Source organism: Cantharellus anzutake, assembly GCF_015039405.1.
Source record: "Cantharellus anzutake strain C23 chromosome Unknown EI90scaffold_3, whole genome shotgun sequence".
NCBI classification, from domain to species: domain Eukaryota; kingdom Fungi; phylum Basidiomycota; class Agaricomycetes; order Cantharellales; family Hydnaceae; genus Cantharellus; species Cantharellus anzutake.
Genome location: NW_024066953.1, coordinates 1,878,151 through 1,890,497, shown reverse-complemented (window position 1 = coordinate 1,890,497; position 12,347 = coordinate 1,878,151). Strand labels below are relative to the sequence as shown.

The 12,347-nt window shown below is 48.0% G+C and overlaps 3 protein-coding genes across 3 annotated transcripts; 2 read left to right on the top strand and 1 right to left on the bottom strand.

Annotated features, from left to right (window-relative positions):
• Window positions 1-2,019: 2,019 nt before the first annotated feature.
• EI90DRAFT_3011775 (uncharacterized protein) lies at window positions 2,020-2,793 on the top strand (the record flags this gene model as incomplete). The annotated part of the gene is made up of 3 exons (XM_039056508.1): window positions 2,020-2,405; window positions 2,453-2,673; window positions 2,753-2,793. 3 exons carry the CDS (start codon window positions 2,020-2,022, stop codon window positions 2,791-2,793), a joined length of 648 nt encoding a protein of 215 aa, XP_038922910.1.
• Window positions 2,794-3,213: 420 nt separating this feature from the next.
• EI90DRAFT_3011774 (uncharacterized protein) lies at window positions 3,214-4,355 on the top strand (the record flags this gene model as incomplete). The annotated part of the gene is made up of 4 exons (XM_039056507.1): window positions 3,214-3,345; window positions 3,653-3,712; window positions 3,762-4,005; window positions 4,063-4,355. The coding sequence occupies 4 exons, from the start codon at window positions 3,214-3,216 to the stop codon at window positions 4,353-4,355; spliced, it is 729 nt and encodes a 242-aa protein (XP_038922909.1).
• Window positions 4,356-7,256: 2,901 nt separating this feature from the next.
• On the bottom strand, window positions 7,257-10,690 carry EI90DRAFT_3116206 (uncharacterized protein; the record flags this gene model as incomplete). The annotated part of the gene is made up of 4 exons (XM_039062870.1): window positions 7,257-7,753; window positions 8,117-8,378; window positions 8,451-9,070; window positions 9,724-10,690. The coding sequence occupies 4 exons, from the start codon at window positions 10,688-10,690 to the stop codon at window positions 7,257-7,259; spliced, it is 2,346 nt and encodes a 781-aa protein (XP_038922908.1).
• Window positions 10,691-12,347: the final 1,657 nt, after the last annotated feature.

Genomic DNA, 12,347 nt, shown 5'->3' with positions numbered 1-12,347 from the left:
ATTTAGTGAGATTTATTGATTGTCTTCTAGCACCTGGACCATGGCACAGTATCGGCACTGTCACCACCATCCATCCATTCCCTCCTTCCGACCCGATTCAGACACTACCCCCAGGTCCCAACTCTCTTGCCTGGGCAGCCTTCTTGCCTGGTTACACCATGCTATCATGGGTGGCTCTGTGGGTGATCCTGAGTGCTTAGGGAAAAGAGGTACAAGTAGAGATGTGCAGTGCAGCACCATGCGGGGTACTCAGCATTGGATGCATCCATACTACATGTCATGACCCGGTGTTCCCCGGAGTCAGACGACCTCCTCCCTGACCTTCTCCCATGCCTGAACACTCCCCACACACTCCGTTCGCCGCCTGTCGCCATCTAACCACTCCCCACCACTTCTCCACTCCCCCTCTCCTAGTTGTTGAACGACCTACAGTGTAGGCAGGTTATTTTTGACACCTCATTTGCTTCCAGAAGGATTTCCCTTTCATGGCTCACAATTTGAGTCTAAACAACATTCCAACTATCAGAAAAGCATCACAAATGTACATTCTATTGGTCTATCAGACCACTTTTTCATAATTTAGGGTAATGAAAAATTTTCCTCCAAAGCAATGTCCACCTATGCCATCCTAATTAGGAAACTGTGCCCTAATAAGGTGGAAACCCTGTAAAAATTCACATGTGCCATAGAGCATGCATCTGATATGCCATTAACAAAGCTACATTGCTGTTTTAGCATAAGAAATTGAGAAAGGAAGGCAGTATTGTGCATTATGATACATACATATGTGAAAATCATGTGCTGCCAACCACCCTGAAAATGCCTGCCCCTAAGTGGGAAGTTCAAAACTGTGGAAAATCTGGTTTTAGACTCCTACAATCATGTCTCAACCTGCTGTTTCTTCCAAATAAACTGGGTGTTATATGGATGCATGAGTAAGCTGTCATCATAGTACCTTTTGATTGTTCATTGCTGTATAGAAAAGGTCTAACTGGCATACAAGCTGAGCAGTTGGGAAGTACCCAGATGCATCAAAACAACTCTCTTTGAGTGAGCACACTTGAGTACCTTCTGGGAAGGGAAATTCTGGTCAAAAAAATAATGTCCGCTGGTCAATTTTTTGAAAACCCTCTAGAAAATTGTAGAATACATTGGTTTCATAGTAGGATTTTAATCTGATGCCAAGTTGAATAGTAAAATTTTGCGCTATGGAGGTGCTGTGAATAACTTGCCTACACTGTAGGGGAAAACTCGAGGTAACACTAAGTAATCTTCAATTTCTTGTCATAGTGGATTTCCCTAAGGGCCTCTGTTGCCCTTACCAGTCGAGTGGCTGCTCACAACACACTAAGTTCACAGACTTCAAAAATGGAGGGAGAGGGGGAATCGTCTATTCCGTTTCAATCACTACATACATATACCTATACACCAGACATACAACTTATGAAAAGAGTCCAAAATATATGGGTTTGGCTGAGCTAAGCCTCCACCAACAACGGCGGTAAGGTTCGGCTGCTGTTGGCTTAGAATAAAATTCCAAACAACAAAAGAAAATGAAAAGAAAAACACAAACTTCCTCATACCACTCCAAACACTGCGTCAAAACTCCGTCCCTTTATTCCATTCGACTCTCCTCATCCATAGCTTTCTAACAATACCGATTTTGTGAAATTTGGTTTTTGGCAATTCAACATGCATTGGAAAGCGTCTGAGTAGCGCTTCATGATTGTTCGGATGGTGCAGCAATATGAGAAGATTTTTTTCTTGCCAATTTGCACATGAATGATGGAATAGTATTGTGATTTGAGTGCAACGTTGTGTGCACATGTCCTTTATTTAGAGCTTTCTGATATCACAACATTAATATTAGATTATGGAGGCAATGGACATGACATTAGCACTGGGGATGAGTCTGAAGTACAGCCACCAAAATGCACGACAAATTGGTAAATCATCTGAGTTCGGATTCTCACAACTGTACAGTTCCACCTCTCTTCTTACTCCCATCTACATGTCCACATGGTCACAACAAGAGGAATGCGACAGGCAGTGGATGTGCCACCACTGAGCGAATCTGATCCCACCGCCACTCATGCAGTAGTGACTGTGGCTAAGCCCATGGTGAATCAGAAACAATGTGGTAGGCATCAAAAAGTGGCTTCAGAAATGCCACCGCCTGAGATCGTCAACCCCCTTCCTGTGGGCCTGGCAGTTGAGGAACCAGAGGAACCAAGTGAGCCCCAGGTTGTTTCCTCAGTTCCTGCCCTTGTTTTCCCCATTCTTGCCCCCATTTCTCCTATTCTCACCTCTGCCACTGACCCTCCTGTCATGAGGAAGACCAGAAAGTTGCACACTAAAGCCAAGGCAATTGAGGCTGACCAAACAGAGCAGATCAGCATTCCAGAGTACACAATAATGCGTGAATAATTCAAGAAATGCCCAAGGCACCCAGTGGTCCTGCCACTTTGGGCACAGTTAACCCAAAAGAAATTATAAATGTCAAGCACAAGAACAAAAAGCTGCAAGTTGCAGCAAAAGTTTCCACAGTCATTCCTGACTCCGACTATGCGATGATGAATGAACTTGAAGATCTGTCTAGTGATGAATCTGAGATCACTGGTGCACTGGGTGCAGACGATGCTCCAGTGCTAGTCCAAGAGGAGGCAGTTGAAGGTGAGTGCCAACTCTCATTCCTCACCCCGCTGAGACTGGTGTCATTTGTGTTTACCTACTCCTATAGACTACATTATAGACTTCAAAGTTGAGACTAATGATGTCATCAAACTTCTTTGACTACCCATATCTATGTCATGGGGGACATTCCAGGATCAGATTGCCACGACAATGGGCTGCCATGAGACCTGGCTACGCTTGGGCTAATAGGCTCAGCACTGCAAGAGTGGGAGAGATGGCACACAGCCTTGAGACACTGGACAAGTATTCTGAAATGCAACAAGAAATAGTCTCGGAATGCGAGAAATGGGTGGTCCTCCAGAAAAAGGCATCCAAGATGAAGCCTCCAAAGGTGTTGAAAGTATTGATCAAGGACAGGCAAAATAAGGCTGAAAAAAAGGTGTGAGAGTAGATAGATGTTCAAGAATCTCATAATGCTAATGCTAACGATTTTATAAGACCATCACAAAACCAAAAACTGCCTCAAAAACTTCTTGTGTGTCAGGGCACACACCCTGACTAGCCCGGACCCAGACCTGCATGTGTGCTCTGCCCCGCATGCTCCACGTGCTGCATGCTCTGCGTGCCGCATGCTCTGGGCCCGGTTCCCATTTCTCATGCGACTTCCGGGTACCCCCAGAAGTTTTCACCATAGTGGGCCACTGTGGGAAAGTGAGAAGTTAACCTTCTTCTCACTTTCTTACCCACAGTAGGCAAGTGTATCTTACTTGCCTTTCTATCTTATTCCATCTTCTTACCCACAGTAGGTTGTGCCCTGGATAGGGCTGGTTACACCATAGGGCTGTGGACCATAGGGGAGGGTCATGGGGACCTGGGAGTCATCCCCTGACATTGTGCTAAGCTCAATAATAGTGCTGGTCCAGACTTGGTTGGGTCCACATCAGCAATGTATATGCGGCAACTCACAAATAAATATGGCAACTGTAATCAACATGGAGGGGAATCCTGTTTTGTCCAGCCTGATGGGATTCATTGGCACTTGACCATTGCAGAGCTCACTTTGTGGGCAATTTCCATTGTAAGTCTGATATTGGTTTGCTTGCTATGTAAAACTTATGACTACATAGGAATTGCACTGTGCAACCCTCTCAGTTCCTCCTGACTTGCTCAAACTTTCAAGTGAGAATGATACTCATCCGCCCAAACCCAGCAAGTCTAAACAAACACCTGGTGCAACATCTGGTTATCCTCCACCACCAATTCCAGGTGCCATGTGGCCATATCCCACAGGATTTGCGCCATTCAATACTGCCATGCCTCAGGCATATGCAAGTCACGATGCAGGTGTAAATCCTGGTGCAATTCCAATCCGTCAGTTCGCATTTTAGGATGATCTCATGTGTTGCTCACTGTTGCTTCTGTTTATAGTGCCAAATTTACGCTACGTGTCAATTGAAAGACTCCTTGAAGTGCTTGATGAAGAAGAATTGCCACCAAAATCTCACCTCGTGATGAAGTACAAAGAGCAGTTTGCATCACATGGCTTTTGCACCATCTATGATTTGACTGATACCAATTATCTCAGCCCCAAAGTACTCAGTGAACTCCTTGAGCCTAAACCCCCCTTCATGACCTGTGTATGCATTATAAGGCATGCGAAGGATGAAGTACAACACACTCAAGATGCTTATCTGTCTGGCGATAGGTCGGTTCTCATCTAGTACTTGATTTCACAACCGCTTCACACCCTTGGTTCCCCATTCACACTCTTTTCCCATGCAAATATATACCTTTCATGTAAATACCTTGCATTTCTCATTTAGTTCATGCTCCCCAGGTGGTAGGTAATTATGACTGATCACATGTTACAAGCCATGCCTGCACACTGTCACAAGCAAAGGGACATCCCGGAGCCACAACTCCACACCACCTCAGCCATCATCCTCCATTTCACATCATGTATCACACAGGCCCTGATGGGATGGGTGATAGCCTTCATGGCCATGAGTTTGGAGATGCCACACAGGCAGGTTCATCAATAGCCCATGCCCACTCATCCTCCATAGCATCGACCAGCTCCCATCACCACTTGAAAGGCTACCAGACCCCATCCTCTTCATCGCTAAACCTAACTAGCCATTTTATGCTGTGAAACTGGTCTCATACCCCAGATCCTCTTCCCTTAGCCACATCACCCACCTTGTCAACGTTTTCAAGTCCGTCTCACATGGCAGTTAGTGTCAGGGACTCATCCAGGGTCGAGGAGGCCCGGGTGTAGCGTCCGGCACTGAGAGCCTGGCAGGGGGCTGTCAGGGATGTGTCCAGGGTTGGGGCCCAGATGTAATGCCCAGCACTGGGGCCTTCACGGGGTGTGGAGTGGGCATGCATACTGATGGGCCCGATGTGGATGATGGTCCCTGGCCACTTAGACTGAAGTGGGAATAGTGAGAAGAAGGTTACTTCTTTGGTTCCCACTCCAGGTACATTTATGTACATGCGGCTTGGGTCACATGAGGTTGCCACATCACTCTGCATACAGCTGCAGTCACCTGGGTGTCCCCATGGGGGATCCTGAGGGTGTGTGCTGCACGCACATGTGCTGGGTTGCACTGTGAAGCCATCCAGGTCATCCAGGGCTGGGTGTGTCATGCACACATCATGGGTGGGTCAATGATACATAGAATGGAGAAAGGTCATCTGTGAATAAAAGGAAAGAAGAATGAGAAATGGAGAATGGTGATGGAGGGTGGGGAATAGAGATAAGTGGGATACTGGGTGAGGGTGGGTGGAGCCAGGTCAGGTGGGTGTGCCCTGACAGGGGTGGATCAGGCATGCATACTGACAGGCCTGATGTGGGACAATGGTCCCTGGCCACTTAGACTGAAGTGGAAAGATGAGAAGAAGGCTACTTCTTCGGTTCCCACTTCAGGTATGTTTATATACATGCGGCTTGGGTCACATGATGGATGCCATGTCACCCTTGCACACAGCTGTAACCACCCAGGTGTCTCCATGGGAGATCCTGAGGGCATCCAGTGCAAGCATGCATGCTGGGCACAGCAGGAAGTTGCCTGAGGTGCCTGGGCCAGGTGTGTTGTGGGCGCTGTAGGAGGGCACAGCAAGTACCACACAAACAAGGCCAGAAATGCGTTTTTCGAGGCTCCAACGAGCACCCTCAAGCATACAACACAATCCCAACGCCCACGACACATTTTAACATTTTTTCCAATTTTTTCCATGCTTTTTTTGCAAGACTCATATTGCCACTTCCCCAAAATCCATGGTTATCTACCATTTTCCCCATATCTTCCCCAAATCTCTACCAATTCACATGACTTTGAGCTTGATGGACAGCGACGGATCAGGAGAAGAGGATGAAATGACAGGACGGGAGTTAGGGGGGCAGATACGCGGTGGAGAGGCGAGATTAATGGTTGATATTGACCTTATGGGCCTCAATTATTGATTTTATTGTTACCTTATTGTTTCTTGGCCGAGTTCTCAACATTCTTCCTGTTTCCATTGCCACCATCAATCGGCTATTTTCCTTGTTTTTTGTTCTGATTTCTCTTTTTTTCTATATATACACCCAGTTTGCATTGTACTTACAGTTGTTGGACCCCTCTTCTGTGCTACAAAGAATGTGGTGTTGAGCGATCCCTCCATACGTTAAAGAAGCCTCCTGACGACTGTCCAAGAAGGACCAGGAGTGAGTACAGATTTAGTGAGATTTTATTGATTGATTGTCTAGCACCTGGACCACAGCGCAGTATCAGCACTGTCACCACCAACCATCCTTTCCCCCTTTCTGACCCTACTCAGACACTACCCCCAGGTCCCTACTCTCTTGCCTGGGCAGCTCTCTTGCCCGGTTACAGCATGCTGCAAATGGGTCAATGGTACATTGGTACAAAGAAAGGTCGTCCATGTAAAATAAAGAGAAAATAAAGAGGAAGTAAAATGGGAAGAAAGTGAGGAAGCAGGAATGAGGAGAGGGAAAGGAAAAGAGGGAGGAGGTGAGGAGGGGTGGACAGCTGGGTACTGTCACAACCCGGCATATCCGTCACTTCCGTCAATGCATCCTAGTGCCACTTGGCCCATCCCACCTGCTACCATCATCATCCGTCCATCCATCCACCCACCAGCCAGATGGCTTGCTAGATGGCTGGATGGCCTTTTCTCTTTTGTTCGCTTGCAGACTATTGTTCCTCCTTTGCCACTCGTTGTTTCTTGCTTGCCTTTTGTTGACCAAGTTTGCCAATATTAACCATTTGTCTATGTCTTCATTCATAATATCATGCTTGATCTGCCACTCCTTCCAGGCTGGTCCTATTTAGTTAGTTGTGCTTATAATGCATGTAGGTTACACCGGATGTACCTGAGTTCATATATCGACTTGGATTTCCCCCCTTGTCTCTTTGTAAGGCTCCTGTCTGAAATTGGGACAACAACGTAAGAACAAAGCGCAGCGCTCCACCTGAGTCGCTGAAGCTGAAGTCCCACCCCTCCGACCTTACAAGCCCAGATGACTTTGCGCACCTTGCGGACCATCCAGATACACATCCGACCTTCCTTGAGGCAGGATCCTCTTCAGTATGGTCCCATGCTTTCTCTTCAACATCTCACTCCCCCTTAGGGTTTTCATCCATGGGGCTGGGAGACTGAGGTACTGGCTTGATGTTAGCAGGTGCATCATTGGGGTCTCTGGGGATCACAGCAGGTGGTTGGAATTCGGGTGCAGCACCAAAGAACTTCTTGATGGAGTCTTTGTCTATGTCCCTAACCCAACGGGTCCGCTCATCAGTCTTGATGACCTTCTCCATGAAATCCCTTGCAAGTGGAATCTTTGGCACTGGTACTATGGCTACGGGCATCTCACTTGGTCTAGTGAGACTATCAGCAGGTGGTGCAACCTTCTGGACAGGTGGCACCATGGGAGTTGACCCTAGGAATGGCAACGCCATTCTTCTAGGTGCTGTCTTGTTGTCTACTAGCACCATGGACTGGTCTAACTTGGCTTGGAGCTCACATATAGCACGCTCACTATCTGTCTCTTGCTGCTGGATGGGGGATTGTCGGAAGGTGTGTCTACCTTCTTGAAGTTTTTCACAGCTAGGTTCTGGTGGGCAGCATCAATAGTGTTCTCGATTCCTACAGCAATGTGTGTGTGGCGCATTTGGGTTTCTGTAGCCCATGGAGCACTCAAAGGGAGGCAGGGGGTAGTAGTTGATCTCGCATTGTGTTATTTTCAAGGGGGTTTTGTCATTAGTTGGGCCGCTGGTCTCAGTGGCAGGAGTGGCAACAAGCATGGGGCTTTTGTTTGAGTGTATAACCTCAATAGTCGGCCCACCCAATAATAACTTGACTTCTAACTTATGCTCAGGATCACTTCACATGGAATAAGAATTTTGAAGAATATAAGAGCCCTTCCCACCCCAGGGTAGCCAACAAAACAGGTCAGGGGGGAAAGTCTTCAGGTCACCATCTTCCTTAAGCTGAGTGGCATGGTGGAAATCCCAAAATTGCATGTCCTCATCAATGAACTTCTCAAATTCATGTTTGTGTTGGAACCTTAGGTCTGGATTCTCAGCTCTGGCATGCATGCGCTCGTATTTCTCCTGCCAATACTCAGCTAGCTTCTTGCCCTCGAGTTCCCAGGGCTTGGGTGGCGTCAGGTGCCTAGACTTAGTGGTGTAGGATGCACAATTTGCCTCATTGTCTGGTTCCTCATAACCTGTGGAAGACTTAATGGGTTCTCAGATTATTGGCTCTTCGCTATTTCTAAGATGGCATGAATTGGCTCGTTTCCATGCCACTGGATGTTTGAGGACCATCCCATCTAATTCTTGCAACACAAGGGCGCCACTGCAAAGCCTCTTGTCTACCATATGCAGTCTGAACCATCGCAGCTGGCTTGGAGGGAATTCCAAATCTGAATTCTCAACCTGATTGTCATAACTGTTGGAGCTAAGCTCTTGGGATTGGCATAAATAATCCTCATGGCTCCCACTGGAGCGTTTGTGGCTTTCTGGCAGGTGTGTGACTTCAATGACTTCGGCATGGACAATGGGCTTCTCTTTAGCAGTCAAGATGTTAACCAGGAGACAGATTTCAAGTCCAGTGAAAGACTTCGGCGCAATGCGAGCTATCATCGCTGCCTCCGTTGATTCAGGCTTGACAATGGTGCATCCAGTCTCTGAGTTCTGAGCGATCACAGGCGATGACTCTGCAACAATGGGCTCATGATGCATGCATGGGAAATCTTGTGCTGCAGCCAATCCCTTAGCGGTACCAACGTGCTCGACAATTCCCATGGAATTCAGACCAGACAGTGCCAAGGGACCTGCAGCAGCTCTTGAATCCTCAGCATGGGCTGCTTCCCGTCCTTCTAGAACATAGTCAAGGCTGTCAGGCCTTGGCTCTTTAAGCTTTTGCTCTGGTAGTGCAGTCAAGGATGTCACTCAGGTTGCCAGCTCAGGGCAATTTGAGGTGTATACGAGACCAGAATCGTGCATGGGGAATGGAAAGCATTCCATCTCAGTCAATGTTTCCTTAGCTGAGTCCAAGCCCGGTCCCTTGACTATGCCAATATAATTCGTGAATCTGGGTGCCTTGGAAGGTATCCTAAGGACTTCTAGATCTTCCATGTTACAGTCCACTAGTACATGATCGAGGCCATCAGGCCTTAGCTCTTTAAGTTCTGTCTGTGGTGTGGTGAATGTCGAAGGAATGCAGCTTGGGAATTGTGGTGACTCTGATGTCTGGGGATCTGACCCAGATCTCACAGTACTAATGTCGTATGTGGTGGTGGCAGCTCTCGCATAACAACGAGCTTGAACAGGATAAACATTTCACGGGGCACTCATAATCAGAAGTTTGATGTGGACGGATGCTCTGCTACTCGGTTTCCCTCATTCCAGACTTGAATTACCATCCCTACATTGTGCATATACTCGATCTTAGTAGAGTGGCTGAAGAGCCACGGTTGACCTAGTATCATATCCTTTCCATGAGGGGTATCTCATGTAAGAAAGAAGTTATGGGTAACTTCAATTCCCCTGATGGTAATGGGTATGTCTCTACATAGACCTTCTAAGGTGACTTGGTGTCCAGATACACCACAAAGAGTCCACATGGCGCCAGTAGGGTCGACTGGGAGTTCTAGAGCATAAGCTTGCTCGCTTGTCATGATGTTGAGCTCGCTGCTGGTGTCAATTAGCATATTGCATGGGTGGTTGCTAATCTGTCCTTGAATCTTGGCGGTTACCATAGCCAAAAATGAGGGTTTCTTAGATGTAGTACTGGCGCCAAGATAAGGGTGCCCAAATTCGCGTATGTGCTCAGATTCCAAGAGCTGCCGATAGTAATTCTTGGCTTGGTCAACTGTGCCGATGGACCAAGTGCTACTACTGTCATTGCCTTGGGACTCAAGGCCAAAGCTCTCAAATACCACCTGGCTAGAGCTAGGATCTTGCGTGAGTGGCGAAGGATCGTCTACTTGAGTCTCAATAATCCTTGGTGGCTGCCGGCTTTTGATTTTTTGGATATACTCCCAATCAGAATCATAATCCTTGTCAAGTGCACAGGGAGTGTCATTGCTGGAATGAGAGTCCAAATCGTGCCTCTCATGCAGGGTCTCGTCAAATTTCTCAGCATCAGGGCACAGAACTGGTTCAGGGGTGCTATGTGCCACTTGATGGGAATCCTTGTCGTCAAAATGGTCATAGATATCCATGACTTGGAGGGCCAAGTTGAAGAGGTCCTCATCCTCGAGACATGCTTTAAGGTCAAAGGTTTCAAAGGGTTTCTCAGAATTATCCTCGTTTTTGTTGAGGCGCAGATCCAAATCGGGGTATTTGTGATCATCCTCAGGTTCATCCTTGGCATTGAAATACGAATCTAGATCAAAAACATCATAAACTGTCTCGCTGGGGACTGGCTCGTCCTCTACTGGCATTAGTACACTATCTACACCAGCTTCTAGGTTATGAACTTCGTAGATGGGCTGGCTATCGTCTGTGTCAGAGACCTGGTTGAGACGAAGGAGTGTCTCCATGGTGGAGGGCTTTGGCCTCAGCGACTTGTGCCAGGAGTGCTGTGCCAAGTAACACATCCGTGCCCTAACTTACTAAACTGGCAACCAGAACTGAAGAGGGTAAACTCTAGTCGATTTTATTACTGGAGTGTAACCTATGTACAAGTTAAGTATATATAGTTACAGCGAGGGCAGGTCTGCAAATGGCGGAGCCGAGTGGAGCGGAGCTAACAGGGTTAGACATTAGCCGATTGAATATTACCGATGAGTCAGGTTACGGGGTTAACGGAAAGGCAGGCGATAACCCAGAAACAGAAAGGAGGGATAGGCCCGAAGGTGGGCTTTGCAGGGCAAGTGAGTGTATTGTCCAGCGGAGGTGGGAGTGTGCTAGCGGACATCGGAGCTGTCCGGAAGCCTTCGGGGCTCCGTACTTAGGGAGGCGTAGGTAATAAATTGAAAGGAGGGGGTGGTGACCATCGAGGGGTACCAAGGGGATTGCGGAATACAGGAGCTCTGAGGTTAGTGAAGAAGGAGCGGAAGTAGACCGGAGGGATCGGAGGGATCGGAAGTCGATGGCTGGGGATGGATATGACAGTCTGAGGCATAGTTGACAGGTGCAGTGTACTGCAGACTCGCAGTACTGGACTTCTTATTCAATGGGATCCTCTGAACCTTTGTCGCTGTCTGCATGCGCTTGTTGAGCTTGAAAGAGGATCCACCCAGCGGCAGCGTCACATTCTGTGCCATGAGTTGCTCAAATGCAGACTCGGTGTTTAACTTATCCTGCAGCTTGGATGCAAACTTATAAGCGGGTACAGTTCTTCTGGCAGGTGGTGCCTTTGCATTAGGGGCAGGGCCTTCTTCAAAGGTGACCTTAGCTCGTGGGCCACTCATTCCTGAGGAGCCAGCTGTATTGATGGGTGGCTGGCATGGATATTGTCATATCCATACAATCCCGACCCCTGCTCCGGGCTCCCGGAACTCCGAACCTGACTTCCAGAGTCCTACCCTACCACTGTCCATTCCGATATTCACCTTCGGACCTGACACCACACCTCCCCTCACCCCTCATGCCACTTCCACTCTCCTGTCCTTCTCCTACCCTATCTCCGTCTGCTCCGATACTCATCTCAGACCGAACATCACCCCTTCCTGTCACCTCCTCCTTGCCGACTTCCAAGAGGTTACCCCACCTCCGGCTCCAACACCACCTTCGGTCCGACTCTGGAACATTCCAGGTCCGACCTCAACCTCGACACCTTCCAGACAAGTATGCAACACCTATGCTCCTGACTCCGGACCTCCACTCCGGAATCCCATTTGCATCTCCATCTCCGGAACCTCCGGTCTTAGCTCTGACCTCGGACTTTGACCCCACCTCCGCTTATACCCATTTTATTGGTTAGTTCATTCCATTTAATTACGTTTGCCAATATTCCGGAGTTTAACTTCCGAGTTCGGACTTTCCGGACTTACATCGGACCTTGCAACTATTGCATTGCTCCATTCAGTTCCGCTATACTCCCTCATTCCTATTTGGGCTGCTGCTTCCTTTCTATTCAGTCAGCTAGCCATTCCCCACTCCCATCCTCCCTCCTTCCTCCTTGGGCCTTGGCCCTTCACTCCTCCTTTGGGAAACACCATTGAGTCAAACCCTTGACCCTCGGTGTTGTCCCTC